Here is a 26108-nt window from a genome sequence, read left to right on the forward strand (position 1 = left end):
AAAAAAAAAAAAAAAAAAAAAAAAAAAAAAAAAAAAAAAAAAAAAAAAAAAAAAAACCATAATCAGTTAATGATTCGTCAAATTGGTACAAATGTTTGCTTTATTCCGAACAAGCATGGATATTTGGTATAGCTGCCACATTCTAAGCATTCGACTTCAATTTAAAAAAAAGGTGCAAAGTATTCTTAGCTTAGTCTGAAGGAATAACAAACAACACCCTTAAAATGGATCCATCCAAGCTACTCACATATGCTGGAGCTGCAAGTTGTCCCTCCCCAACCAAGTTATTAAAGTGCCCTAAAGAATTAAACTTACCAAACAAAATAATAGTTTTGTCCCTAACGTTTGAGTACGGTCTTAATTTAGTAACTAAATTCCGGAAAATTAAATTTTTATCCTTAATTATAGAATTTAGTGTTTATTATTCATAAATATCCAAAGTTACCTTCACACCTTTAAATTTTGAGTTTAGTTTCTCTTTTATCTCTATTACTTTTGAATTTTTTAATTTTTAATAGTAATGTAAAAATAGTGAAAACAAATTTAATTATAAATAATTTAGAAAAATTAAAATAATTTATAAAATTTTAATCCAGGTGAATAAAAGTGAGTATTATTAAACATTCAAAATAAAAATGTAAAATTTTAAGACAGCGATAAAAAAGAAGCTAAACAACTGAAAGACGAGAATGTCACCCTTGCAAATCTAGTCTAAACTATAAACAAAAACTTAAAAAAGTATATTTAGAAATAAAATAAAAAAAAAGTCGATGGCACGTGATCACTCCAGTCCTCATCGAATCATTAATTACTGAAATTTTGTTTCAAACTAAATAATAATAATAATAAGAACAAATAAGGCCTACCTTCGACGTGCACGTGATAACGATGAGCTCAGCCACCAACCATTTGACTCTTGCCACCGTCGTCCAACTTTGACAATGGAGCTTCACCGTTACATCATTTCATCCCATATTTCTCCATATCTCTCTCTCTCTCTCTCTCCCCATTTCCTGCCATCTTTTTCCCTGAAACCCCAGACCCTTAATCCCAATTCTCCCCTATGGGTCTTCATAGCTTCTTCTTAATCCTTCTTACCGTCTCTTTCTTCTTCCAATTCCGCCTCTCCCTTTCCCAGAACCCCACAATTTGCCATTCCGATGATTTCAAGGCCTTGCAGGACTTCCACAGGGCGTTTGATTCCCAAATCGACGGATGGCACACCGACTGTTCGACGAATTGCTGCAGTTGTCTTGGCCTCACTTGTGACTCTTCTGGACGGGTTGTGAAGATGGAGCTTGGTGGTAGGAAGATCGAGGGTCAGTTACCTTACTCGATTGCAAGTTTGGAACACCTCAGAGTTCTCAATCTGTCTTCTAATTCTCTCAATGGGTCCATTCCCTTGGCTCTGTTTCATCTACCATACTTGGAAGTTCTTGATCTCAGTTTCAACGATTTGGCTGGGAGCATTTCATCAGGTACCATTAATTTGCCTTCCATCCGGCTTCTTAACGTTTCTCATAATAACTTTAATGGAAGTCTTCCACTTGGGGTTTGTGTTAACTCCTCTAGAATTGAGATTCTGAATCTGGGTTTCAATCGTTTCACTGGTATGTTTCCTGTTGAGCTTGCTGAATGTGTTTCCTTGAAGAAACTGTTTGTGGAATCGAATTTACTCAGTGGTGGGATACCTGATGAGGCTTCTGGTTTGAGGAAATTGACACATTTTTGTGTTCAGAATAACAAGCTTTCTGGTTCTTTGAATGGTGGTGTTGGGAATCTCACAAACCTTGTTCGATTGGATTTGTCATCTAATGGGTTTTTTGGCGAAATTCCGGATGTTTTTTATAACTCTGTGAATTTGAGTTATTTTGCTACCGAATCTAATAGGTTTAGAGGAAAGATTCCCAATTCTTTGTCAAACTCTGCTTCACTCAATGTCCTAAATTTGAGGAACAATTCAATAGAGGGAACTCTTGATCTCAACTGTTCAGCAATGAAAAGCCTGGTTACACTTGATTTAGGCACTAATAGGTTGCATGGCTCTATACCAAGTAATCTTCCCTCTTGTACTCAATTGAGAAGTATAAACCTTGCTAGGAACAACCTTGGCGGTCAGATCCCCGAAAGCTTTAGGAATTTTCAGAGCCTCTCGTATTTATCACTTACGAATACGAGCATTGTTAATGTTTCGTCTGCTCTTAACATCTTGCAACATTGCAAGAATTTGAGTACAATGGTCCTTACCTTTAATTTTCATGGTGAAGTGTTGGAAGATGATCCTAACTTGCATTTCAAGAGCCTCCAAGTTTTTATAATTGCTAATTGTGGATTGAAGGGAATCATACCCCAGTGGTTGAGAGGTTCTAGGAAGCTGCAGTTGTTGGATTTGTCGTGGAACCGTCTTGGAGGAACTATTCCACCCTGGTTCAGCGAGTTGCGGTCCTTGTTTTACTTGGATTTATCTAATAATTCATTCACTGGATATATCCCTCAAGAGGTGACTAAAATGAGGAGTTTCATTGACAGAAAATTCTCGCTCGATGAACCTTCCTCACTAGATTTTTCCCTTTTTGTGACAAGAAATGGAACTGGATTGCAGTACAATCAAGTATGGAGGTTTCCACCCACTTTGAATCTCAGTCTCAACAATCTCAGTGGGCCAATCTCGCCAGAGTTTGGAAATCTTAAGGAAATTCTAGTTCTTGATCTGAAAATCAACAGCCTTTCGGGATCGATTCCGAGCAGCCTTTCGGGGATGGTTAGCCTAGAGACTCTGGATCTTTCTCACAACAATCTTTCAGGAATAATTCCTCCTTCACTGCAAAATCTCAATTTTTTGTCTAAGTTCAGTGTTGCATACAATCATTTACATGGGGCAATTCCTGAAGGAGGTCAGTTTCATAGCTTTGATAACTCTAGCTTTGAAGGAAACAATTTTTGTGTCCGAGACGGTATATGTACATCAATAGATCCTCTCATGCCATCCCACAAATCAAGAATGGATATAGGGAGTATTGTAGGTATGATTTTCGGTATTGTGTTTGGGATCATGTTTCTTATAACTCTTATGGTTGTGTTTATGCTTCGGGCTCCTCGTGGAAGAGTTGGAGATCCCGAAAATGAAGTGTCTAATACTGACGATAATGACTTGGAGGAAGGCAAGGCAGGATTGGTAGTTCTGTTCCAAAACAATAACAATGGAAGCCTCTCGCTGGAGGACATTTTGAAATGGACAAATGATTTTGATCAAGAAAATATCATAGGATGTGGGGGTTTTGGTTTAGTTTACAAAGCAACCCTTCCTGACGGCAGAAAGGTTGCCATAAAACGGCTATCTGGAGATTGTGGTCAAATGGACAGAGAATTTCGGGCGGAAATCGAAACGCTTTCTGGTGCTCAGCATCAGAATCTTGTTCTTCTTCTAGGGTATTGTTTGTATAAAAATGACAGGCTTCTGATTTACTCTTTCATGGAGAATGGTAGCCTAGATTACTGGTTACATGAAAAACTTGATGGTCCGTCTTGCCTCAATTGGGATACCAGACTGCAGATTGCTCGGGGGGCAGCTGCAGGGCTGGCTTATTTGCATCAATCCTGTGAACCTCATATCCTCCATCGAGATATAAAGTCAAGTAACATTCTTTTAGACAAAAACTTTGAAGCTCACTTAGCCGATTTTGGTCTTGCCAGGCTCATTCTTCCCTATGATTCCCACGTCACGACCGATCTTGTTGGTACACTAGGCTACATTCCACCAGAGTACGGGCAATCCTCGGTGGCAACTTACAAAGGGGACGTGTATAGTTTTGGAGTTGTTCTATTAGAGCTTTTGACTGGTAAAAGGCCAATCGATATGTGCAGACCGAAAGGAGTTCGAGACTTGATCTCTTGGGTGTTTCAAATAAGGGAAGACAGAAAAGTAAGTGAGGTGTTCGATCCATTAGTATACAATAAGCAGCATGAGACAGCGATGACTGAAGTTCTTGATATAGCATGCCTTTGCTTATGCAAGGTACCTAAAGAGAGGCCTTCAACTCAACAGCTGGTTTCTTGGCTTGATAAAGTAGGTTAAATCTCCCAAGCTTCTCACCTCAAACATTTGTACATTTTAGTATACTGCATATATTCCACACGGTAATTCTCGTGTACATATGCACATCCAGCAGTCTCAATTGAAGATGTGAAGCTTCATTTTGAGATTAAATAGTCATATTTTGAAAACTTGTAAACTAAAAGTAGATAAGTTATTGAAAGGAGCCTTAAAAGTCTCACTTTTGACTAATAAGATAATGTTGATTTTCCCTTTTGTGGAACTATAAATTGTATTTTGGGTACATAGGCTAGACTTTGAATAATGTTCTGTAAAATTTTAGATAACTCTCAATATATATCTTTAAACCTTTTGTTAAGGGTCAGATTAGGCTTCATGGATCAATATTTGAGGCCTACTTTTCGTTAACAATTTTTTTCCCCTTTTTCTCTCTTCTTTTTTCCAAACTAAATGGTGGAATTCAAATTTTTTAATATGTGAGGGCAAAATCTGCGAATTTTAAATGACAAAAAGTTAAGAATCATTTAGAGGAGTAGAGATCATTTTGTGTATGTAAGGAATAAATTTTGTGGCTCCCATTTTAGAGCAGGTTTCAATTGTGCTTATCCACGTCATGGAGTATTTTCTACCGTTAAAAAATAAATAAATCTTGGTTTTTTCAAACTAAGATTTGATTGAGATAGCGAAATGGTTTGACATCTGATTCTAAATAAAGATGGAAATTTGACCAATGAAGGGATAGGAAGGAATGATAAAAGATGGTCAAATATGGAAATTCCATGACCACATTTGTCAAATTTGTGAGGTCACACCATTATTAAATGTAGTCAAATCAATCTTTTTTGTTAATAGAATAATCGGAAATTGTCAATAATATTCTAAATATACATAAATCTATTGATTTTTTTTCTATGCCTATTTGGTGTATAATTTTTTTATTTTAATTTTATCTTTTTTCTCTTGAAATCAAAAGACAAAACTAGAATGCCACAAGTCAGGGGTATGCATGACAGGCATCCCCTTTAGAGGCCGAGGAGTTGCATTTGGGTTTCGGCCAAAATTTTCACTTTCTTTATCTATATGTGTTGGCCCAAAGTTTTCTCGCATTCGGCTTTTTACTGTATGTTACTGTATGTTTCGCCTATGATTTCCTTTATAACTTAGACTTGTTTTCTTTGTCCAATTTTATCCCATAATATTAGCTTCCACTTTTTTTATTAGGATTTTGGGTTTGACTTGTTATAAGTTGATAAGCAACCTTTGTTTAACGTATATATACCAGACACCATATTATTACCACACACACATAAAGATTAGTGTGATTGTAACAGAAATGGAGGGTGAATGGATGATTTTCTAATGAGATCCCCCAAATGCAAGGAAGATGGTTGGGCGTTGTCGGTAAAGACAGAAAAACAAGAAACAATTTGGGTCTTCCTCTTTTGAGACGTGGTTAGTGGTTACAACGAATGATTTTAAGAAAGAATCAAAAAGATTATTTTTTTTAATATGAAAATTTTAAGATTTTTGGACAGAAATGAAAAATAGATAGCCAGCCCAGCCCAGCCCATGTAACTGAAAATCCAAACCTGTTTATTTCTTCTGAGGCCGCCTTCTCGCAAATACCTTCATTCTAGGGCAGCAGCACTAGCAGCACTCCGCTCGTAGCCGCCGGTAACCCCTCTCTTCTTCTCTCTCTTGAATGCCCGTTCGTTTTTTCGTTTTCATCGTTATGTTTTCTTTCTGTATTTGTGTACTCAAAACTAGAAAATATTTCCGTCTTTTTCTGACAAGAATCAATAGTCTTGTTCAATTTATCTTTTGCCTCAAGACTTCGGGATCTTTCCCTCAAGTCTTGCCTCTTGTTTTGATTTGTTTGTTACAGTTAGAGTGTTGTGTTTTCATCCTTGATTTCGGTTATTAGTGCTATTCTTACTGATAAAATTTCCTCCCGTTTCGTTGTTTGGTTCTGGCAGGAGGGTAATTTTGATACAGGGTTTTCAGCGATGGCACCTAAAGGTATGTGTGCATTGTGTTTTTGTGGTTTCAGTACGCAATGTTCGTTTATTCGAATCAGTGTGTTCCATTGTAATATAGTACGGGGATATTACACGAAAATTTATGATATCAACTTCTGCTCTGAGCTACATGGGTCAGTGGATTTCTATGTGCCCGTTTATTGAAATTTATTTTCTTCTATTCCTATGTATACAATTTGGTGTTAGGATTTAAACATACTATATTGCTGAGAAGATTAGTTAGTTGTGACCAATACTCTCTATATTTTCCAGTATAGTTGGTACCGATCCTAGAAATTGTTAGTGCATTATGTCCTCTTTCATTTGTTGTTTTCTCCTCGTTTGATGGAAAACAAGTTTGATGTTTTAAATGTGATTTTTTTTGAGAATATACTGGAAGAATGGCATCTGAGCTCTTAATGTACTGTACTAACTGGTTGCTCTTGAGCTGTTGCAATTCTTAGTTGTGTTCTAATCTAAATTGATGGTTTTGCAGCTGACAACACCAAGAAGGCTGATCCTAAAGCACAAGCCCTGAAGACAGCCAAGGCGGTCAAGTCCGGGCCAACTTTCAAAAAGGCTAAGAAGATCAGAACATCGGTCACATTCCATCGCCCAAGGACATTGAAGAAGGATAGGAATCCCAAGTATCCTCGGATCAGTGCGACTCCTAGAAATAAGTTAGACCAATACCAAATTCTTAAATATCCATTGACCACTGAGTCTGCAATGAAGAAGATTGAGGATAATAACACCCTTGTTTTTATTGTCGATATTCGTGCCGACAAGAAAAAAATTAAAGATGCTGTGAAGAAGATGTATGACATTCAGACCAAGAAAGTGAACACTTTAATCAGGTACGCATGTATGAATTTAGAAGTTACACTTGCCACCAAAGTTTACCATCATCATTTACCTAGGTGGCATGGAACAGAAGAAATAATAGTTCATATGATTCTTTCTAGCTTTGCCAATGGCAATACCCCAGCTATAACTGCTTGGCTGTTTGGGTTCGATAGGGCATGCCATTTTATTTTCAGATATTTTTCATAATGAATAAAGTTAAAATTGATTTGTTAAATGCATGAAGTCTACATTGGAATTATGACTAGTGTCCTAACTATGTTCTTGGTTTGCAGGCCTGATGGAACAAAGAAGGCATATGTTAGGTTAACCCCAGACTATGATGCTCTAGACGTGGCAAACAAGATTGGAATTGTCTAATCTTCCTAGGGGAGTTTTTTTTCTCAGATTAGTTGTGACAATTTTGTTTAGATATTTGAGTGCATCTTGTGGGGACTCTTTTAGCTGTTTTTTTATATAATATATTGGTAATAATTAGCCACTCTGGTTGACTGAGTTCAAAATACTTGTGGAATACGTTCGAATCTTTTGTATTAGTTGTCTTCGAATACCTTTGTCACAGTTCTGAATTCTTCTCTGTAAAACTGTTTGACTTCTCAATAAATGGTAGTATAGTATGGCCACTCAACTTACCCAACCCCACTAGGTGTGGTCGGTCATTAGGACAAAATATAAATAATCGGAAAAAAAATGACATTTAGAAAAATAACAAAGAAAATAAAAGAAAAAGGAAAAAGGTAATAAAACAAATAAATAAGTGGATTTTAAATACCTTCCCATACCCACATTTTTTATATCTATGAAAAGAGCTTTCCCAAGCAATAAATTAAGTCCCATCCCCCCATGTCATTTCCCATCTCAAATCCCATCCCAAACTCTAAATGCCCCCTAAATGGTTATGGAGATGAAATCTTCGGAGAGAGAATGACAGATTATATAGAAACTAAATGTTATAATATTCAATTTGTTTCATCAGTGCATTAGAAACTATAAATGTTAAAATAGGAAATAAAAACAAGAAAGGAACAAATTTGAATTGTTTTTAACTGGAACTACAAATGGAGTCCACAATTTAAGTCCTAACATATGGACTCTTTTAACCCACCTAAATAACTCAACACCCAAATACACATTCCTAAATGTGGTCGAAGAGCTAAAAACAAAACCAAAACACCCGCCATAACCTTAAATTAAACCCAAGCAAATGAATACTTTAGCATCCATCGGCCCATAAGATAAATCTCTGTTTGCGCGTAGTTTTCCCATCTCACTTTCGGGATCTCTCTATTTTTGCTGCACATTCTGTATTTCCCCAATTTCGTTAAAATGCCGCAACACACCTAGATTATTTACCCCAAAACGAAGAACCAAGAATATTCACTCACAACACAGCTACATTATTTGCTCGATTGATCGCATTGCTGTTTTCTTTTTTTGTCGTTGAATTTCGCGGAGGAACGACGATTCTCTATAATTCGTTTCCACGTGAAAGGGGAGGAGGATTAATGGACACTAGCAGCGTCGGCTTGGAGAATTCGCCGGTGAAGGCGTTTTTGTTGATCGACGCAACCACTTGGTGGCAAGAAATCAATGATTCTCTCCTTTGGCAGGATCATATCTTCCTCACCCTTGCCGCTCTTTATGGCATCGTCGCCATCGTCGCTCTTGTAGGCTCCTTCTGTTCCTGTCCTTGTCCTTGTGTTTTCTGTTGTTAATCTCTCGTCGGAATTGAATTTGGGGAATTGGGTTTTTGTTTACTAGACTGAATATTTGATTTTCATGGTGTTCCTTGTTTATGGTTTCCTTAATTTCGCGGTTGTATTGGGTTATTTGCTCATTGCACATCTAATTCACCTGGACTTGAATATGGGGTTTTATTTAAGGATTTTGTTGTTTCTGATTCATAATCCCTGTCTCTGTGCTAGGAAAAGAACGAAGAGCTAGCAAACATGGAGCTTTCTTTGTCATTCTACTTTTGATCCTTAATTGTTTCTTTAGAATGAAAAACTGTAATGGGGACTCTCTGGTTTTAGGCAATTGAAAAACAATGGATGAGATAATGAATTCGATTGTATGAATCGTTGTTGGGTTTCTTAAATGTTTAATGTTAGGATGTTTGTGCCTGGTTTTAGGTTCAACTAGTTCGTATACAATTGAGGGTGCCGGAGTATGGTTGGACCACGCAGAAGGTCTTCCATTTTCTCAATTTCTTGGTGAACGGAGGTTTATTTCATCGGTTTTGTTTTTCCTTTTTCCACTTACCTTTTCTTTAATTGTTGCGAGTTCTGTGAATCTCTGGGCCAAGTGATTAAATGTTTCTCACTGCAGTGCGGGCAGTCGTTTTTGTATTCCGTCGTGACGTACAGAGTTTGGAACCACCGGTGTGGTTTGGTTCTTAATTGGTTGTTCTGATTTCTTTTTCCTATCACACGTTTAATGTTTCCCTTGTTTGTCTGTCTTAATAGATTCTCCAACATATCTTGCTTGGCATGCCAAGCCTTGCCTTCTTCACAACTTATGCTCTATTGGTTTTGTTTTGGGCAGAGATTTACTACCAGGTGGACATTTTTATTTTTGAATTCATAATGTTCTTTTTGCGAATATGGAAAGACTGTATGTATACAAACCTTACAAAAACTTTCCTCAGGCACGTGCTGTATCAACTGATGGGTTGAGACCAACTTTCCTTACAGTAAATGCAGTGGTCTATATTATTCAGGTGAGGCTCATTGCTATATCACGACTGAGAGATGAAGAATAGAATATTAGGGGCGAGGAGAGTTCAGGGGAGGAGGTTTGGTCTTTAGCAAGGTTTGACGCCTCATTTTGGGCGTCCATGTTGAAGGAGTTTTGCAATTATTAAGTTAGGTCTTATTATTCTAAATGGTAGCTCTTTCCTAGGCCGTCAAGCTAGGTATCATCAGCCTCCTTTTAGATGGTTGTTTTTGTAGGCCCGTTTTTTTATTGGCTCGTGCATTCGTCCCTTGTTAGCTCTCTTGTACTCTTTCATCTTTTCTGATTTTTTCATTTAAAAAATAAATGTGTGTATCAGGATGTTGGCTCGTTGTGGCCATTTCAATTAACGATATCAGCAATCATTTGATTCATAACACCAATTATTAATTACATAATCTAGTGAATATGAGTGAGAATAATACGTCCTTAAGCATGTTGGATGGTAAAGCAGACCATTGACTCAACGAGTAACTAACCATACATGTGTCGGCTGTATTTTGCATTCTGCCTACTACATGGATCATTATTCATAGTCAATAGCCAGCATGTTAACCGATTAATATATTTAACCCTTCTTTTTCTAAAAGTTTGATTGAGTTGCTTGCAGATTGTTTTGTGGCTGATATTGTGGTGGAATCCTGTTCATGTTCTGGCCACCCTTTCTAAGATGTTCTTTGCCAGTGTCTCTTTGTTTGCTGCCCTCGGGTTTCTTATTTATGGGGGAAGGTAATATTAGCATCTGCTTTTTCTCTGTTTCTTTCTGATTTACATACATTTAAATAATCCCTTTTTCTGTGATGGAGAAGTAAGAAAAAAAAATCTATGTTTATTGCTTATAGAACCATACACTACAAGGGAAGTTTGTGAACATCATGAACTTCTAAACGGGCCTTGTGTTTCTTTAATTGGGGAGTAATTTTGTTAACGGCTGCTGTATTTTAAAGGTATATGTGCCAGATATGATTTATAGCTTAGGGAAGCTGTATATGTCCGAGTAAAAATCCATTTGCCTATAGATTTAATTATTAAAGGTGGAACATAAAGTTGCAGCTCAGTGGTCCCCAGTGAGTGGTTCTTCCAGTTGAATAATTTCATTTCTTTCGGTGTTGATGGATACCGGTCATTGAGATTGGAGATCCTGAGATGGATTGGTTGAGACGACCCTAATCAATTCTGAAAAGTTAATGAAGACTTCTAGAAGGGGTTTTTCTTTTTTTGGTGTTGTGTGTGTGTGTGTGAGAGAGAGAGAGAGAAGAAACTACTTTCATGAAAGAATACACCAACAGAACATAAGCCAAAGGAACAAGGGAGCCACAACAAAGTTAAAACGAAAGGCTCCTGTCATTTCAAATTCAATCCAGGAAACAGAAAACACTGAACCAAAAACGTGGACAGAGCAATTGAAGGCGAGCCATTCTTCAATTGTTCTCTCTGTGTGAGTCGTATGACATTTTCCCCCTGAAATTCTCAGTTTAATTGGGGTTGGAGAATCCCTTTCTTCCTCAAAACAATTTCAAGGATGGGGGGCAGAATGTAACCTTGCTTTGACCCCAATCTCTACCCTGAAGTTTTTTTAAAAAATATTTACAGCACAAGGCTTTTTGTTGGTTATGGACCTTATGGTTAGAAAGTCAACCATAAATAAGTTAGCGTCTTGGCAAGACTTTTTTAAATCAATATTTAAAAATAATAAAGGAGTTAGATTATTATTATTTTTTTAGGGAAACGTTGCTGTTATAACTACAAATAGTTGAACTTTAACAATATGCATACTAGCACTGAATTATAAAGGTTGGAATCCCAAGGTATTTCTAAATTGCGAGGGTTGCTGCAATTATTTGCCTTCATACTTATGAAATTTAAATCCAATGACTAATGGAGATATAGCTATAGGGTATGTAATATTTTCAAATTTTTAGGAGTAATTTTTCAGATTCAAAGTTGGGCGTGACAGTACCAATGTTTAGTTTTGGAGTGGTTTCTTTTTTGCCAAAAATAATTGAAGAGTTGAGGAAGGTTAACTTTTTTTGTCATATGATAACCCTTTTGGTGCAGAATTGTTAAATCATGTGATCTTCAGTAGTTTTCACTTCCGTTGGCTTTTCTCTTTTGGTGCACTATTGGCGTCTGGCAGACTTGGAAATTCCCTGTCTGTGACATTACTTGTAATTTGCTAATGGTTACCTTAACTGTCTCTGGGTAGATTGTTCTTGATGTTGCAGCGCTTTCCTGTGGAATCCAAAGGAAGACGTAAGAAGTTGCAAGAGGTAGGATGTTATAGACTTCTTTTTTAGAATTTTGATTCGTTTTAATCTTTCCCATAGATTCTCTCTTTTAACTTCTATTTGTTTTGGGTGGGACAGGTTGGCTATGTGACAACTATATGTTTTTCTTGTTTCCTCGTCAGATGCATCATGGTGAGTTTACTTCTCTCCAGTGTTGTTATGCTGTACCAATGGGAGTGATTGCATTAGATATTCTGCCTTGTAGAGTTAGTATGTTATCATATTTACAATCGGTATGTAGAACAAACATCTCGCTCATTATGATTGATCAAATTTTAAAAATATTTGTGACAAGTTTAAGATGTTGGACAATTGTAATTTGTAATGGAGGTGCTAACTATTATAATCATCTTTTGTTACTTGATGTGCATGAAAATTAGCATAGAATAATGTTTTAATAAGATATGAAGACAAGCAACTCAAGAGGGTTAGTTGTATAGACGGTTACCTACATGTTTTACTGTACCTAGGCCGAGCCTGGGTATTAATGAACTTCAAATTCATTTTCGTTTGGGTCCTTAACCAATCATCAAGGAAAGCTTGACGGCGTCCTCAAGGATTGAGCATAACGTAATAAAGTTACATATAGGCTTATCCTTGTAGCTATTCCTTGTGCATTATTTAATCGTTGTTTTATGCATATACTATACAGTGAAATGAACAGCATGTTGTTTTGCCTTTCAATTGCTTTATATTCATACTCATTCGTTTTAATCTTGGTTTAATTTTCTTGGCTGTAGATGTGCTTTAATGCTTTTGATCAAGCTGCCGACCTTGATGTTTTGGATCATCCCGTTCTAAATTTTATATACTACCTGGTAAATTCGGATTTAACTATGATATTTCGCTTGTGGTTGTTTGTATTACTGGAATCTTTTAGTCAATTGGGGTATTCTAATCAATATGATGAGTTTCCTGCTTTTAGTTTGAGTATTAGTGTTCTATGATGATGAATTTAGTTCAAGTCTCAGCGTAAGGTTATGCTGCTTGGGACTTGAATATTAATTCTGTTGAGCTAAATTAGTCTTGGTGTGCCTTTTCATCAAAGGTGAAGCCTTGCCCTTAAAATTATAATCTTCCCCTTGATGGAAGATGGGTTATTCTTTGAACGGAATATGTTGTTCCTTAGTATTTTCTACTTAAAATGTGGAACGTCATTTTCTTTCAAAGGTATGAGTTCTTACTTGTGTTTCCATGTCTGCAGTTGGTTGAGATTTTACCTTCTTCTCTGGTCCTCTTCATTCTGAGAAAGCTGCCTCCCAAACGAGGAATTACGCAGTACCATCCTATCCGCTGAAAGGGTTGAGGAAGAAAAAGAAAGTGTGGTCAAGGTTTCAACTTGTTGCATGCAGAAGGAAGCAAAGAATTGGGAATGAAAAGGTACATGCTTTCTAGGGAAACATGCCAGAGGCATTTGGAGTTGTGTTCAAATAGAAATGAAGAGGTACAGGCCTGAGATTAGTGTTGGTGTGGCATGATTTAACCTAACTCGCTGGTTCTCTTGTTGTTGCCTTTTTGGTTCAATAGTAGCAAGAGAAACAGTGACATTTCTAAATGCTTTTCCCTGTATATATACCCAACAATTGCATCTGAATTCTCCTTTTATAACTCATGCTCTATGACTCGTTAATTTTTTGCGACAAAAGCCATCAGAGGCGGAGGAATTCAAACCCAAGACCTGACATTTTTAAACTAGCAGCTCTTTTCTTCTTTTTTAGTGCAACAGGGATTGAAACTTGAACTCCGACGTGAAGGAAAGTAAATGGTGCCTTAAATGTTGAACCCTTGTCCTCATTTTTTTTCCTACATCATTTTTGTACACTATTTTTTCTCATTTCATTTCCTATTGTTTAAGTTTTGATCAATAATTTGGTTGTGTTTAAGCTATCCACCAAAATAGATGTAGGCGAAAAGTATAAAGATTTAAAACACCTCTTAAGAAAAGGCAACCATTCATGTGACATTTTGACCCACATGCCTCCAATTTGACGTTGAATCTATCTATTCGTTGGATTTCTTGGCCCTACCCAGGTGACCACCGCCAATTGGAATAATAATTATTATCAAAGATATTAATGAAATGGGCAAAATAATGTCAAAGAAAGAAAGAAAGAAAGAAAGAAAGAAATGGACAAAGCCCCTCCTTGCTTACTTACCCACACCGTCATTTTCGAATTGACACACCAACCAATGAAAACTATTAAAAAAAAAAACTTTTAAATAAAATCAACGTTAAATGAAGTGCTTGTCCAAAGGGAGTTGAAGAAGTTTTATTGAGGATTTCTGAGATGTTAGTGTCTTGCTCACGAGAAGAAAGGCGAAACAAAGATCCAATGTTAGATAATTTTTTTTTTAAGATGCTTTGGAAGAGAAGATTGTTGTTGGGTTATGGTTAAGGTTAGAGTAGTTATGGCAACTACAACTCTAGTAACCACAGCTTTATTAGATGGAATTTGGGTCAAAGTGAATAATTGTAATGTTAAGAAGAAATCGAGTCGATATACAAGAATGATAAATGAAAACTTTGGAGCTTCTTCAAAGTAAAAATATTGTTTGTTGTAATCCTTTGTCTTGTGTCTACACTCAAATTATGAAATTGATTATATATCTCGAGTTCCATATTGAGTGTAGTTGAATATTCCATGTATGCAATAGTTTGCACATGCCTTAGATTTATCCTAGGTAGCTAGTACAATTTGTAAATTTTTTATCAATCCTGAAAAAGCAAATTGGAAAGTAATTCAATCGAAACTTGTAAGGTAATGTTTTATTTTTAATTTGGGCTAAACATAGATAGAGTCATTAGTCAAGTAGTTCCAGTTATTTTTAATTTGATGCGGTGAAGGTAAGGAAGACTTACATTTTATTCTAATTTTTTTTGTGATAGATAGAATTCTATCTTGTTTAATGTGAGAATATGAAACACATAAAATTTGTATACCAATTTGAGCACTAAAAATAACAGGATTGATAGGATGACTAAATGTCTAATAAACTAATGTCAAAATAGAGATTTGATTGATTAGAAAAAAACTATGAAATTGACCGTTCCTATAAGCATATATATAATGCTGAGGAGTTTCCCATCTACCTCACATGAGAGTTTTGAAATTAGTAGTGAGATAGAAAAAGTTGGTGTGGTTTGAGAGGTCAACTTAGTTATTCACCACCTAAAAGTCAGCAATTATGCAAGACATTGGATACCAAAATTCTCAAAACATTACAAAAAAAAAAAAAAAAAAAAAAAAAAAAATAAAANATGCAAATCATTCTCTGTCGTTTTACTTTTACTTGAAGCAGTAATTTGAATTTATTTAATATTTTAATTGAAGCAAGAAATTCAAATTTAAACTTAAAAGAAAGGATGAGAAACAGTATTTTTTTTATTTTATAAATATCATGATTTTTTTTACCCATTTCGAAAATTTTTATTTTGGTCCCTCCATTTTTGAAAAGTGATCATTCATTCTTTTTTCAAAATTTGAATAGAAATTCATATATTTGTATTCTGGGTTCATAATAAAGTTTTAATCAAGTGTTGTTTTGGTTTCTTTTATTTTTTTAAACTCTATTTTTATTATGATTTTAGCATAATATTAACTCAATAAAATTTTGAAATGCAGTAATAATTTAATATTAAAGATTTTTTTTTTTTTTTTTTTTTTTGTTGGGCATGTAATTTGTGTTAAAATTTTGAGTTGGTTACTTTTTTAAAATAAAGAAAGATGAAAGTTTCCAAAAGGTATTTTTTAAAAAATATATGGAAATGTCTCTTATTAAAAAAAAAAAAAAAAAATATATATATATATATATATATGGGAACTGAAGTGGACAAAATTTGAAATATTAAGAACCATAAAATGAACTCTTTGAAAGTAGAGGGACCAAAGTAGAGAATATAAGAAAGTAAAAGGATTTGAAGTGAAAAAAAGGAGAAAGAGAATAAAGGTCCTTTTCCATGGTCTTAGTAGAAGAAGACGAAATAGCTGGAGATGCAGAGGCAGAGAACGGGTTCAGTGTACAGATGAATTGAAGCAGTGCACACACACACACACACATACACATGCTTGTTGCCTTGTCTCTCACTCTCATAGCGGAAGTGATGGAACTTCCCTTCACTCCTCTTCCTCTTCCTCTTCTTCCTCTTCCTCTTTCTGAGCTTTGACCATGGAATCTCAATCTCCACCCATTAATTCCCTCCACAACCCACTCTTCTGAACTCGCCTTTGCGCGAAGGCTTGTAGCATTGCTCGAAATCCCTTCGTTTCTTCTCCTTCTCCTAATCCCAGACGGCGAATTCATTTCATGGACTACGAGAGGATCCAGAAGCCTCAGGTTTTTGCTTCGTTCTCTTTTGTTTCTCTCTCTTCTCGCTGCCTGTATTTCCATGACCCATCATGAGGGGACGATGCAGAGTTACCGAGGAATTGATTTGTATTTTCATGTTCGTTTTCTTTTATGCTTGTGTTGTCATGTGTTGTTATCTGCTGACTTCATTTTCGGCAGGCTGCCGGTGGAGGGGGGTTTTCGCCCGGGAAGCTTAGGAATATGCTGCTTGGGTTGGAGAAAAAGAGGAAGGAAGAGGAGGAAGAGCTTGGATCCACTTACGACTTGAGATCTCAACCTTTGCCGATCGATGAAGCTGGTAAGCTGAAAATGTTAAGAGTTTCATTTTGACCCTCGAACGGATTGGATGCTCTGAAGGCTCCAAATAGAAAAAAAATGGAAATTAAAGCTTCCATAAGAGGTAGAAGTACTAAAGACCCCATAGAGGGCCGTTAGGTAAGCCCTACTCTCTCTGTGTAACGCTTATCCAGAATCATTGAGTGTAATAAGGAAACTTAGTGTCTCTGAAGTACCGTTAAAGAGGGCGTAATATTTCCCATGTTTCCATATATCTTTTAGCTAACAAGTTCCTGTTAACTCATGTCTATTCCAGACAAAATGATGCATTATGCTCCCATTTTCAATGTTCAGATGTCATTCCTAGAGATATGCTTCACTAAGAGAAAAGGCTTGATCTTTTGTACTTCTTTACGTTGTTGCTTCTTGAGGTGCTATTTACAAGGATATATAGTTTATAAGTGAAATGCACATGATTTAAACTGAACTTCTGAATTTTACAGTGAGTGAGTATCCTGTTTTATTGAAGTTGAGATGTTTTTAATAGGCACTAGCGGATCTGATATTTGCAAAGATGTGGATGTGGTCAGTGTCCTTCCAGAATGCTCGACTTCAAAAAAGGCTGATTCACTGGACTCGGAGATGATTAATGAGCACAGGTTGAAGGACAACACTCATAATTCACGACTTAGGATGCAGGACGAGCCTTCTCTAGATTATGATAGTGGACAGGATGGTTCCACTCTGCTCACTTCAACCTTTGAGTTCCAGAAGTCAGAGAGGTCCACACGAGTTACCCTGGGGCCCTTCTCTAAGCCAGCACCATCCAAATGGGATGATGCTCAGAAATGGATTGCAAGCCCTACCTCAAATAGACCCAAAACCGGGCAATCTCAGATGCAGGCTGGACATCTTTTTGGATCACGAAAATTAGGTATTGGTCTTGGGAATCGTCAACCATCTCTGAAGATCGTGGTTGAAGTTCCAGATCGAAAAGTGGCTGCTTTTGAAGAACCAGATACAAAGCAGATTGATAGTGAAGCTAACTTTGGTAGTGTTGCCCAGAAGTTTGTTACTTGGGATGCTAATCCATACACAGTAGCAGATACACATGGCAAGCCTATGTTGATGATTGAGAACTCTGTTGGAGAGTCAGCAAGTAAGAAGATGTAGTTCTTAATAAATTTTGGTCTTACAGTATTCTTAACTGTTATCTTATTAGTCTAACCAGGAAATGACCGTTAAAGATTTATTTGTTAACTCTCATATTTATAGATTAAAGGTTTCCAGAACTTTTACAATATTTGGCCTTTATTGTTAAATTATCTATCTGCTTTCGGGACTATTTTGCAGAATAAATTATGAATCACCAACTTAAATTAGGAAATGCTAGGAAGGCTTTCAAATATGTTCGTACTCTAATTCTTGGACTTCGAAGTTGGAAATGAGTACCCAAAAATGAACTTGTAGTTGTTTCTTTACATTTGGTAGTTTTATCCGCAATATTTTGGCTATCTATTTCTCTGCTCTACTGAATTTGTAGTTACAGATTGATCATTTTGAACTCCTCTCATGTACCTTCTCTTGGTCTGCTTGTAAGTTTATGTACTTTAATGAATCTGAAGAATAGTAGTCTGTGTTTGAACTTGGGAGATTGAGAAGGTGGAACATTTCTGAATGATTAATTTCTTTTTGAGACATACTCTGCTTCATCCTTTGTCATTGTTTTTTGTGATTAATAAGACAAACACCAGTTGGCTACCGAGGTTGAGTTCTATTTCTTATGAAATTATTTGTTCGCAGTCATTGATAAAGTAGTTTTGAAAAGTAGCTGTTTTATAACCTCAAGTGCGGCTTCAACAATGCCTATATTGCTTTCACTTCTATGAAATGTTGGATTGTAAACTCATTTTGAAACTAGTGTAAAATAATTTTATTTGAAGAAAACATGAACTATGGAACTTGTTTTTCTTCATCCCCTGCCCATTGTAGTTACCGATAATTTTTCTTACAAGACATGGCATCCACTGGAAAATAATTATTTGAACTCTGATTTTGATCATGCTGATTTATAGCTGTTTCATGTGATCTTTAATGTGAATCCCTTTGCAGAAAGAAAGGGAAAAAAAAAAAAAAAAACTGAAAAGTAAAATTGGATTTCACCTTTTTTTTGTTTGTTCTGTACATGTTTTGCAGTTAGCCTTAGCCAACATGATTCATCTTTGGCCATTCAGACTGCAACTACATTTATTCCTCCTCCCACAACTGCTCGTTCTGTCTCGATGAGAGATATGGGTACAGAGATGACACCTATCGCAAGTCAAGAACCTTCTAGGACTGGAACTCCTGTGAGAGCAACAACACCAATGCGTAGTCCAAATTCTTCTCGACCATCAACTCCTGGGAGAGGTGCACCAATCTCATCTCTGACCACTGCAGCTAATGACCGTGTAGATACTGAGAAGGAGTTATCTGAGAAGGAGATACAATTAAAAACTAGAAGAGAGATAATGGTTCTCGGCACACAATTGGGGAAACTGAACATTGCTGCATGGGCTAGCAAGGAGGAGGAGGATAAAGATGCTTCAACGTCACTTAAAACTTTTGCAACCGAACGACCAGCTAAAAGTGTGATAGAAACACGAGCTGCAGCATGGGAGGATGCTGAGAAAGCCAAGTATATGGCTAGGTAATCTTTTCTATCATTTTACCGAGCGCTTTCAGAAAAATAAAATAAAAATAAAAATAAAAACAAAGAACTCCTAAAGTTTGGTAGTTTCAGTCTTGTTTTTGTTCCCATTCCAATCCATATCCCTATTCAGATCTTAAGTACTATACTTTGGCATGGAAAAGTATTGGGTCCATTGGTTACAAAAACTAATGATGGTGAAAATTCATCAGGTTCAAACGTGAAGAAATGAAAATTCAAGCATGGGAAAATCATCAGAAAGCGAAAACAGAAGCTGAGATGAGGAGAGTTGAGGTTTGTGCATACTACTTGATGCTATTCTTGAATGACATTATATGTTTTAGCTGTTGAGTTTTCAGTGAGTTGTTAACCTCCTGGATCCAGTGGCATTGGGATATGTGAGAAAAGAGTAAAAGGAAATTTGGAGAATGAGTTCGCCTTATCAACATTTTAACTCAGGCTAACTTTTTATTGGGTTTTGGTTGGTCAAATGTTCTTTCTTTTCAAATGTTTACATATAAAGGCCAACATAAGGTAGCTTAGCGGTCAAAGCATTGATGTTCAAATTCCAACCGTTTACTCCTCATAAGGTCAGTGTTTGAGCCTATTTGAGTATTCGTTAAGAGTCGTGCCTTCATGTGGTAAGTTAGTTATGATGTAAGTAAGCATGTTTATAGACATTACGAATGGCGAGGAGAAGCAAGTTTTGGTTTTGGCTCGTGTCTAGGGGGAGTGGAAAGCACGAGTATTCCGTTGTAGAAATACTTCTGTAATACCATGAATAGTTGAACTCCCATAATAAGTCACGTATACTCATCCATGATTAACGTTGGAAAATCTCCAGCCAAGAAACTCAAATATCAAGTCAATCTTTTGATAATGAAATTATGCATTGAATTAGTACTTGGGGTTATGCAGGTTAAAATAGAGAGGATGAGAGGACAGGCGCACGATAAGCTGATGAACAAACTAGCAGCAGTTAGACACAAAGCTGAAGAAAAGCTAGCAGCAGCAGAGGTCAAGAGAAACCGCCAAGCTACAATAGCTGAGCAGCAAGCAGATTATATTCGCCAAACTGGTCGCATCCCTTCTTTATTTTCCTGCTGTTATTGTTGCTCTTAAAAATTGAGAGTTTTTTTTTTTTTTTTTTTTTTTCCCTCTTCTTTTTCTCACTATTTGTCTATGTACTGTCCATACTGTATACAAATTCCGGTTATTGCATGGTTTGTTTAGTTTCTATATGCGCTTATAGAAGAAAAGATATGGGCTGCTTCATATTTTGTACATCATCACTTTTATGTTTTCAAAGAGATGCCAAAAATATGAAAAATCATTTCGGAGGTTTGTTACCATGTGATTCATAGTTTTGTGATTCATAGTTTTGTCTCATTGGATGAATGAGAGAAATTATGAAAGTATTTTGAATTTGTTTCGGATTGATAATCTAACTATTAATCCAATGCATGATATGACCTTCAACGAATAGATCTTATATATTTTGACATGATTTCCCACCAACCTCCCTTACAAGCTCTAGATTAAAATAAGTCACGAACGATTGACAAATACTTGTAAATTTATTGCAAAGCTTGTGTAAGATTTGTGAAAGTAAATTCACAATCTCCAAAACTAAATTAAATTATGAACTAGGGTAAGATTTTACATTAATTAAAGTTTAAGTGTAACAAATTTGTGGAAGTGAAGATAGAAGAAAAAATACTTGAATATTTATTAGTATCAAAAATTCAAAATTAAATAAATACAATTATTCAAGTGAAATGAATTTAGAAAAAAAATCATTTATATTTGTATACTAAGATCTTAAATCAATAATGATGTCAATTAAACATTAAACCTTTTCTCTCCATTTTTTTTAAGATTTTAAGTTAATTTATATGAAATTAAGGAAAAATAGTTATAAATTATTAGAGGGTAAGATTGTCCAGTATGAATTAAATATTCACACAAATTTGTCATTTATATTTTTAAAAAATAATATACATGTAAAAATAAAATTTGTTTTCAAAATTATTTTTATTATAAATATCTAGGAATCCAAAAGAAAACAGGATTTTAACACATAAAATGGCGCACATGCACACATAGAGAGCCTTGAATTGCATCTCAGCCATTCTCTTTGCCCTTTCCTTCTTGAATTAGGGATTTTGCCTTTTCCCCAAATTCTCTAAGATACTCGCTGCTCTTCTTCATATCCTTCACCATCTTCCTCCACCACCGTTTACATCTTCTCTTCCCTTATGGATTTCTCCTTCAGATTCCTTTTTTTTCACTATATCTCCTCTTAATCTTCGCTGACAATACTTTCCTTCGAGCTTCAGCTTAGTTTTTCCTTTTTTTGGTATAATTCTCGCCATTCCATCGCTTTCTCAGTTGGCTCTTTTGTTTCTGATTTCGTTTGCTGGTCGTTCTTTTGGATCAGAATCGCTATTGGGATTTTTGGGGTATTCTTGGATCTGTGAGCGAAGCGGTATTGTGGGGTCTTTTTTTTTCTTTTCGATCGGTATGTTAGGAGGCGGACCTCAAGTTCTTGAGCAGCAACAGCAATCTCTACCTCAACCCCTATCGGCTGCCGACGAGGAGGCCGTTAAGAGGAACACCGACTGTGTTTACTTTCTTGCTTCACCTTTGACTTGTAAAAAGGTTTCTTTTCTTTTACTCTGATTTTGCTTGATTCGACCCTCTTTTGCCCTTCTATCTTTGAATTTTTTGGTTGCGTTTGCTCTTTCTTTTTTTCTTTGAATGAGATCTGTGTAGGTTAAGATCCTGAGAGTTGGCTAGTGAGGATTAGGTTGTGGAAATTTAGCTAGTTCACTTAGAAGTCCTTTTTGAATGCATTTGATGTGTATTTCACCCAAGTCACTAGGGACTTACTGTAATTCCTATGTTAGCTTCTGGAGCTTCATAGTTCTCCTTAACTTAGGGTCAAATTGTGGCGTTGTTAGCCACTTAACGTCATTGTGTAACTTTGGGAGGAAAACTGTTTGTTCTTGATTGTCACGTGTATGTGTAGATGTATGATCTTGTAGCTTGTAACTGAATGCATGGAATTTAAATGTAAGGTATGATTGTTGTAGAATATTTCCTCAAATTTATCATGTGTCCCAACTTAAGTTTGCAAATTCTTGGTATTTAATACCGGATCGAGATGTTAATTGACCACTTTTTAAGTCCTGGTTAGGTATACATAGTAGTTTTTAATATCCTTGTAAATACACATACATATTTCATCACTTCTCGAGGATTCGAACTCATTGGATTTTTTTCCTACCTTTTCCCCTTGAGTTACATTTTTGTAAATCCTCAATTGGAAACATCTGATTTGTGTTGTAGGGTTATAAACAACCATGAGTATAAAAAAAGAATCTAATATGTTTCAATATACTTTTATAACTAATAGGTTCCTCTTCCTAAACTTAATTTGGTTATGTCCTATTATTCAAGACAGTTATTTGGCATTCACGTAGTATTAGAAAGAATCGCAGGAAATCCTTTGATAACACTATATCCCACAATCAAGACAATTGATGTTTGTTGAAAATACACTGTGGATACAATTATATTTATCATTGATGTTGAATTGTGTCCGTAATATCTTTCTATGTGATTTCCAACAGGGGAGTGAATGCGAGTATCGCCATAGTGAATATGCCCGGGTCAATCCTAGGGATTGCTGGTTCTGGTTGAATGGTAACTGCTTGAATCCAAAATGTTCATTCCGACATCCAGTAAGTTCTATACATTTGCTTGTAGCAACTGTTTATGTTTCTAATTAAATCCGTGTTTATAATTTCAAATGGAACTAGTTACTTTTTTTTTCTTTTTCTTCCAAACCCAATTTTAGTGATTTTCATCTTCCTATCTTTCTTGTTACGGTTTTCTTTTAGCCTCTTGATGGCTTGATAGGAACACCTCATTCAACAAATTCGAGTTCTCAGATTCCTTCCCAAACTTCAGCAATTCCATCCACTCCTGTCAATTCTAGTAAACAAGGAGTCCCCTGCATTTTCTTCCAGAAGGGTTTGTGTCTTAAAGGAGATCGATGTGCATTCTTGCATGGGCCTTCTCCTGTTCCAATGAACAAAGTCCCTCAGGCAACAGCAAATGCGCAAACTGGCAAGCCACCGAGTGTCAAGAAAATTTCTGGTGGTACCCTGAGAAGCGGTCAAGAACAGAAGATACCTCGAGCAGATTTTTCGAAGTCAATTGATGGGGCACCTCTTAAGCTTGCAACAAAAGATGAAGCTGTGCCGTCAAACGTTGGTAATGTCAATGAGAAGAGTGGACCACCTGCAGAAGTGGCTGATGATGGTTCAAGGTACAAGACTACAAATTCTCTTCCTGTTTTAAATGAAAGCTCATTAAGTAGGGCCAGTCGACTGCAACCGAGTCATGTAATAGATGATTATGGGTTACAGAATGGTAAGGATGCTGATGAGTTTTTGAGAGAGACCTCTCCAGGTTTTGATGTTCTTGTTGATGATGAGCTGAGAGGCTCTGGTTATTATGAAAGTGAAGAACAGTACGGGAGAACAAGAGGTCACGAGGGAACAAATATGATTTCTATGAATGACTATGAAATTGGTCATTCTTCTGATTATAAGATGATTTCTGATGTTGATCATGATGTTTATAACAATGTAATTGACTATGACTATGACAGTAGGCAAGGGAAGTATGGTTGGGATCGGCATAGGTCCTCATCTGAGAAGCTTTCGATGGGGTCAGCGCAGATGGATAAGAGACTTCTCCCAAAATCTAACAGTCCAGAACATATTCAGACTATGGATTTACGTCATCGTTTAAACAAGCAGAGAAGGGGAAATGGTTTGAGATCTGTGATCAATAATGAGCATACTGCTGGTCACCCTGAAGAGCGAAACTATCACGCTCCTAGGAGAGATTCTCACCCCTCTCAAGAGAACTCCACGAGTAACCGTCTCCGAGGTAGGATAAAGCTCCCAAGGATACCGTCTCCAGTTAGGAATAGCAATTTGCAGCCAGAAAGAGATTTAAACCGGGGTAGACCCTGGGGAAGATTGCTACCTGGAAGGTCACAGTCCTTGTCTCATGAGGGAAGCAACAGAGATGAAATGAAAGGCAGACTGGAAGAAGATTATAACAATGAGGGTAGAAATTTCATTGGTCTTAGTTCTAGAAGGGATAGGATGGATGGAACGTCGGACTTTGCTGCTCCAAAAAGTCTGGCTGCGCTGAAAGACAAGCATGTGGGTTCTAAGGAGCAGCGAACCCTTGGCAAAAGAAAAGGCTCAGATAATGAACAATCTGGAGGTGAACTTTCGTTTGAGGGACCAAAGTCTCTTGGTGAGATTCTTAAAAAGAAGAGACAAGTTAAATCTGATGTTGACCCTCCTGCGAATAATGATGAAAGAGAACGCTGTGTCAGATCAATTGAACGCTCCACTACTCCCCTCTTGAAGCAAAGTGGTCTATCATCAACGGCCAAGCAAGAATCGAACAGTCTTGAAGGAACCAAGTCCTCTCCAGCTGAAGCTTTTGGGCTAGAGGAGGAAAATATTGATGTAACTCATCACCCTTCTTCTCAGCCTATGCATTCAACTGATGACCACGAGATTGAAGCTTACGATGAAACACTGGAGGAGGATCATGAATATGAAGGAGATGATCAGAGAGATTGTGAATACAAGTACGAGCAAGTCGAATACGGGGAATACAATTACGAAGAAGGTGAGAACATAAATCCTGAAGAAGAATACATGGACGACGAAGATGGAGATGACTTTGCCAAAAAAATTGGTGTCATGTCATGATCACGATCATGAGCAGCGCAGATCACTCATGCTCTTTGCTATGAACATTTTGTTTCTGAGGACTTGCATGGTCAGTTCAAGATTGAGCACATGTTGGTGGCTGCCATGAATAATCTTCTGAACCATCAATTATTGGACACTCCTCTTGTATTAATTGGAAGAGAACCGTCTTTTTACTTGATTTATTTTCCTGCTTTAATTATATTTTAACAACCCTGATTTGAATGGGAGATGTTGGTTATGCTTGAGGCATGTAGTTGTGCTCACCAGTCGAAACGAAGTTAAAATATGTTGCAGTTGGCGAGAGTGAATGGTGTAAGAGTAGAAAGTTGAATAAGAAAATTGTTATTCTTGTGCACCTTTCAACATCAACTTCCCGTGATCCTCTTGGGTATAAACAAGAATCAAAAGCAATAAATGCTCTGCTTTCCTCCTAAGGGAGTAGATGAAACTTGGAAGACCAAAAAACAGGTGTATACACAAGACAGGTTACAAAGAAAACTCAGTTTCTAAAGCAAGAACAAAAAAATATTACAACGTAGTAAGTGATAAAAACAAAAAAAGAAAAAGAAAAAAAAAACAATTCATGGTTAAAAACAAAATTTAGATATTTCTCAAATCATGGTTAAAAAATACTAACCCTAATTCATTGGTATTTAACATAATCCTTTAAATGGCTCGATCAGTGTCTTTTCGAGAGAGTTTGGATGGTGAGATCTTAGGCGCATAACTATATGTTTTTATTTCTTCCCTATTTCAATCTTCGTACATAACTGAATATATATATTTTATGATCAAATCTAGAGTGAAACATCTGTATTATGCACTACACTACTTCTGCACTACTTCTGTGACTTATTAGAAGAGAGATTCATCCGTGAAAATAGTAGTAGTGGATTATGCTGGTAGGTAGATATTTTTAATACAAATGTTAGATAACTGAAATGAAGGTACAAGTGACCACAGACTTCTCAAAGCTAAGTAAAAAAAGACCTCTAGATTTGATCACTATGACTTGGATAAATAAGC

At 36.4% G+C, this 26108-nt stretch overlaps 5 protein-coding genes across 7 annotated transcripts; all 5 read left to right on the top strand.

Annotated features, from left to right (window-relative positions):
• Positions 1–857: 857 nt before the first annotated feature.
• Positions 858–4337, top strand: LOC111486697 (phytosulfokine receptor 1). Its single transcript, XM_023133928.1, has one exon. The coding sequence runs from the start codon at positions 1064–1066 to the stop codon at positions 4073–4075; it is 3012 nt and encodes a 1003-aa protein (XP_022989696.1). The 5' UTR covers positions 858–1063; the 3' UTR covers positions 4076–4337.
• Positions 4338–5632: 1295 nt separating this feature from the next.
• LOC111487755 (60S ribosomal protein L23a) lies at positions 5633–7497 on the top strand. The gene is made up of 4 exons (XM_023135284.1): positions 5633–5728; positions 6031–6073; positions 6569–6929; positions 7212–7497. Exons 2-4 carry the CDS (start codon positions 6061–6063, stop codon positions 7294–7296), a joined length of 459 nt encoding a protein of 152 aa, XP_022991052.1. The 5' UTR covers positions 5633–5728; positions 6031–6060; the 3' UTR covers positions 7297–7497.
• Positions 7498–8141: 644 nt separating this feature from the next.
• Positions 8142–13649, top strand: LOC111477507 (protein TOM THREE HOMOLOG 1-like). Of its 2 annotated transcripts, XM_023121424.1 has the most exons (10): positions 8147–8603; positions 9069–9159; positions 9265–9317; positions 9402–9494; positions 9584–9655; positions 10280–10398; positions 11876–11939; positions 12036–12089; positions 12698–12775; positions 13162–13649. In XM_023121424.1, exons 1-10 carry the CDS (start codon positions 8442–8444, stop codon positions 13252–13254), a joined length of 879 nt encoding a protein of 292 aa, XP_022977192.1. In that variant the 5' UTR covers positions 8147–8441; the 3' UTR covers positions 13255–13649. The 2 variants fall into 2 exon arrangements, with proteins under 2 accessions (XP_022977193.1, XP_022977192.1); XM_023121425.1 differs by lacking the exon at positions 12698–12775 and having other exon boundaries at positions 8142–8603.
• A 2241-nt stretch (positions 13650–15890) lies between these two features.
• LOC111477491 lies at positions 15891–20553 on the top strand. The gene is made up of 6 exons (XM_023121422.1): positions 15891–16292; positions 16464–16602; positions 17128–17739; positions 18777–19269; positions 19482–19563; positions 20188–20553. Exons 1-6 carry the CDS (start codon positions 16263–16265, stop codon positions 20389–20391), a joined length of 1560 nt encoding a protein of 519 aa, XP_022977190.1. The 5' UTR covers positions 15891–16262; the 3' UTR covers positions 20392–20553.
• An 801-nt stretch (positions 20554–21354) lies between these two features.
• LOC111478153 (zinc finger CCCH domain-containing protein 17) lies at positions 21355–25447 on the top strand. Of its 2 annotated transcripts, XM_023122296.1 has the most exons (4): positions 21355–21628; positions 21710–21930; positions 22905–23015; positions 23175–25447. In XM_023122296.1, exons 2-4 carry the CDS (start codon positions 21793–21795, stop codon positions 25077–25079), a joined length of 2154 nt encoding a protein of 717 aa, XP_022978064.1. In that variant the 5' UTR covers positions 21355–21628; positions 21710–21792; the 3' UTR covers positions 25080–25447. The 2 variants fall into 2 exon arrangements, with proteins under 2 accessions (XP_022978064.1, XP_022978055.1); XM_023122287.1 differs by having other exon boundaries at positions 21355–21930.
• Positions 25448–26108: the final 661 nt, after the last annotated feature.

This window comes from Cucurbita maxima, unplaced genomic scaffold, assembly GCF_002738345.1.
Source record: "Cucurbita maxima cultivar Rimu unplaced genomic scaffold, Cmax_1.0 Cma_Scf00001, whole genome shotgun sequence".
NCBI classification, from domain to species: Eukaryota; Viridiplantae; Streptophyta; class Magnoliopsida; order Cucurbitales; family Cucurbitaceae; genus Cucurbita; species Cucurbita maxima.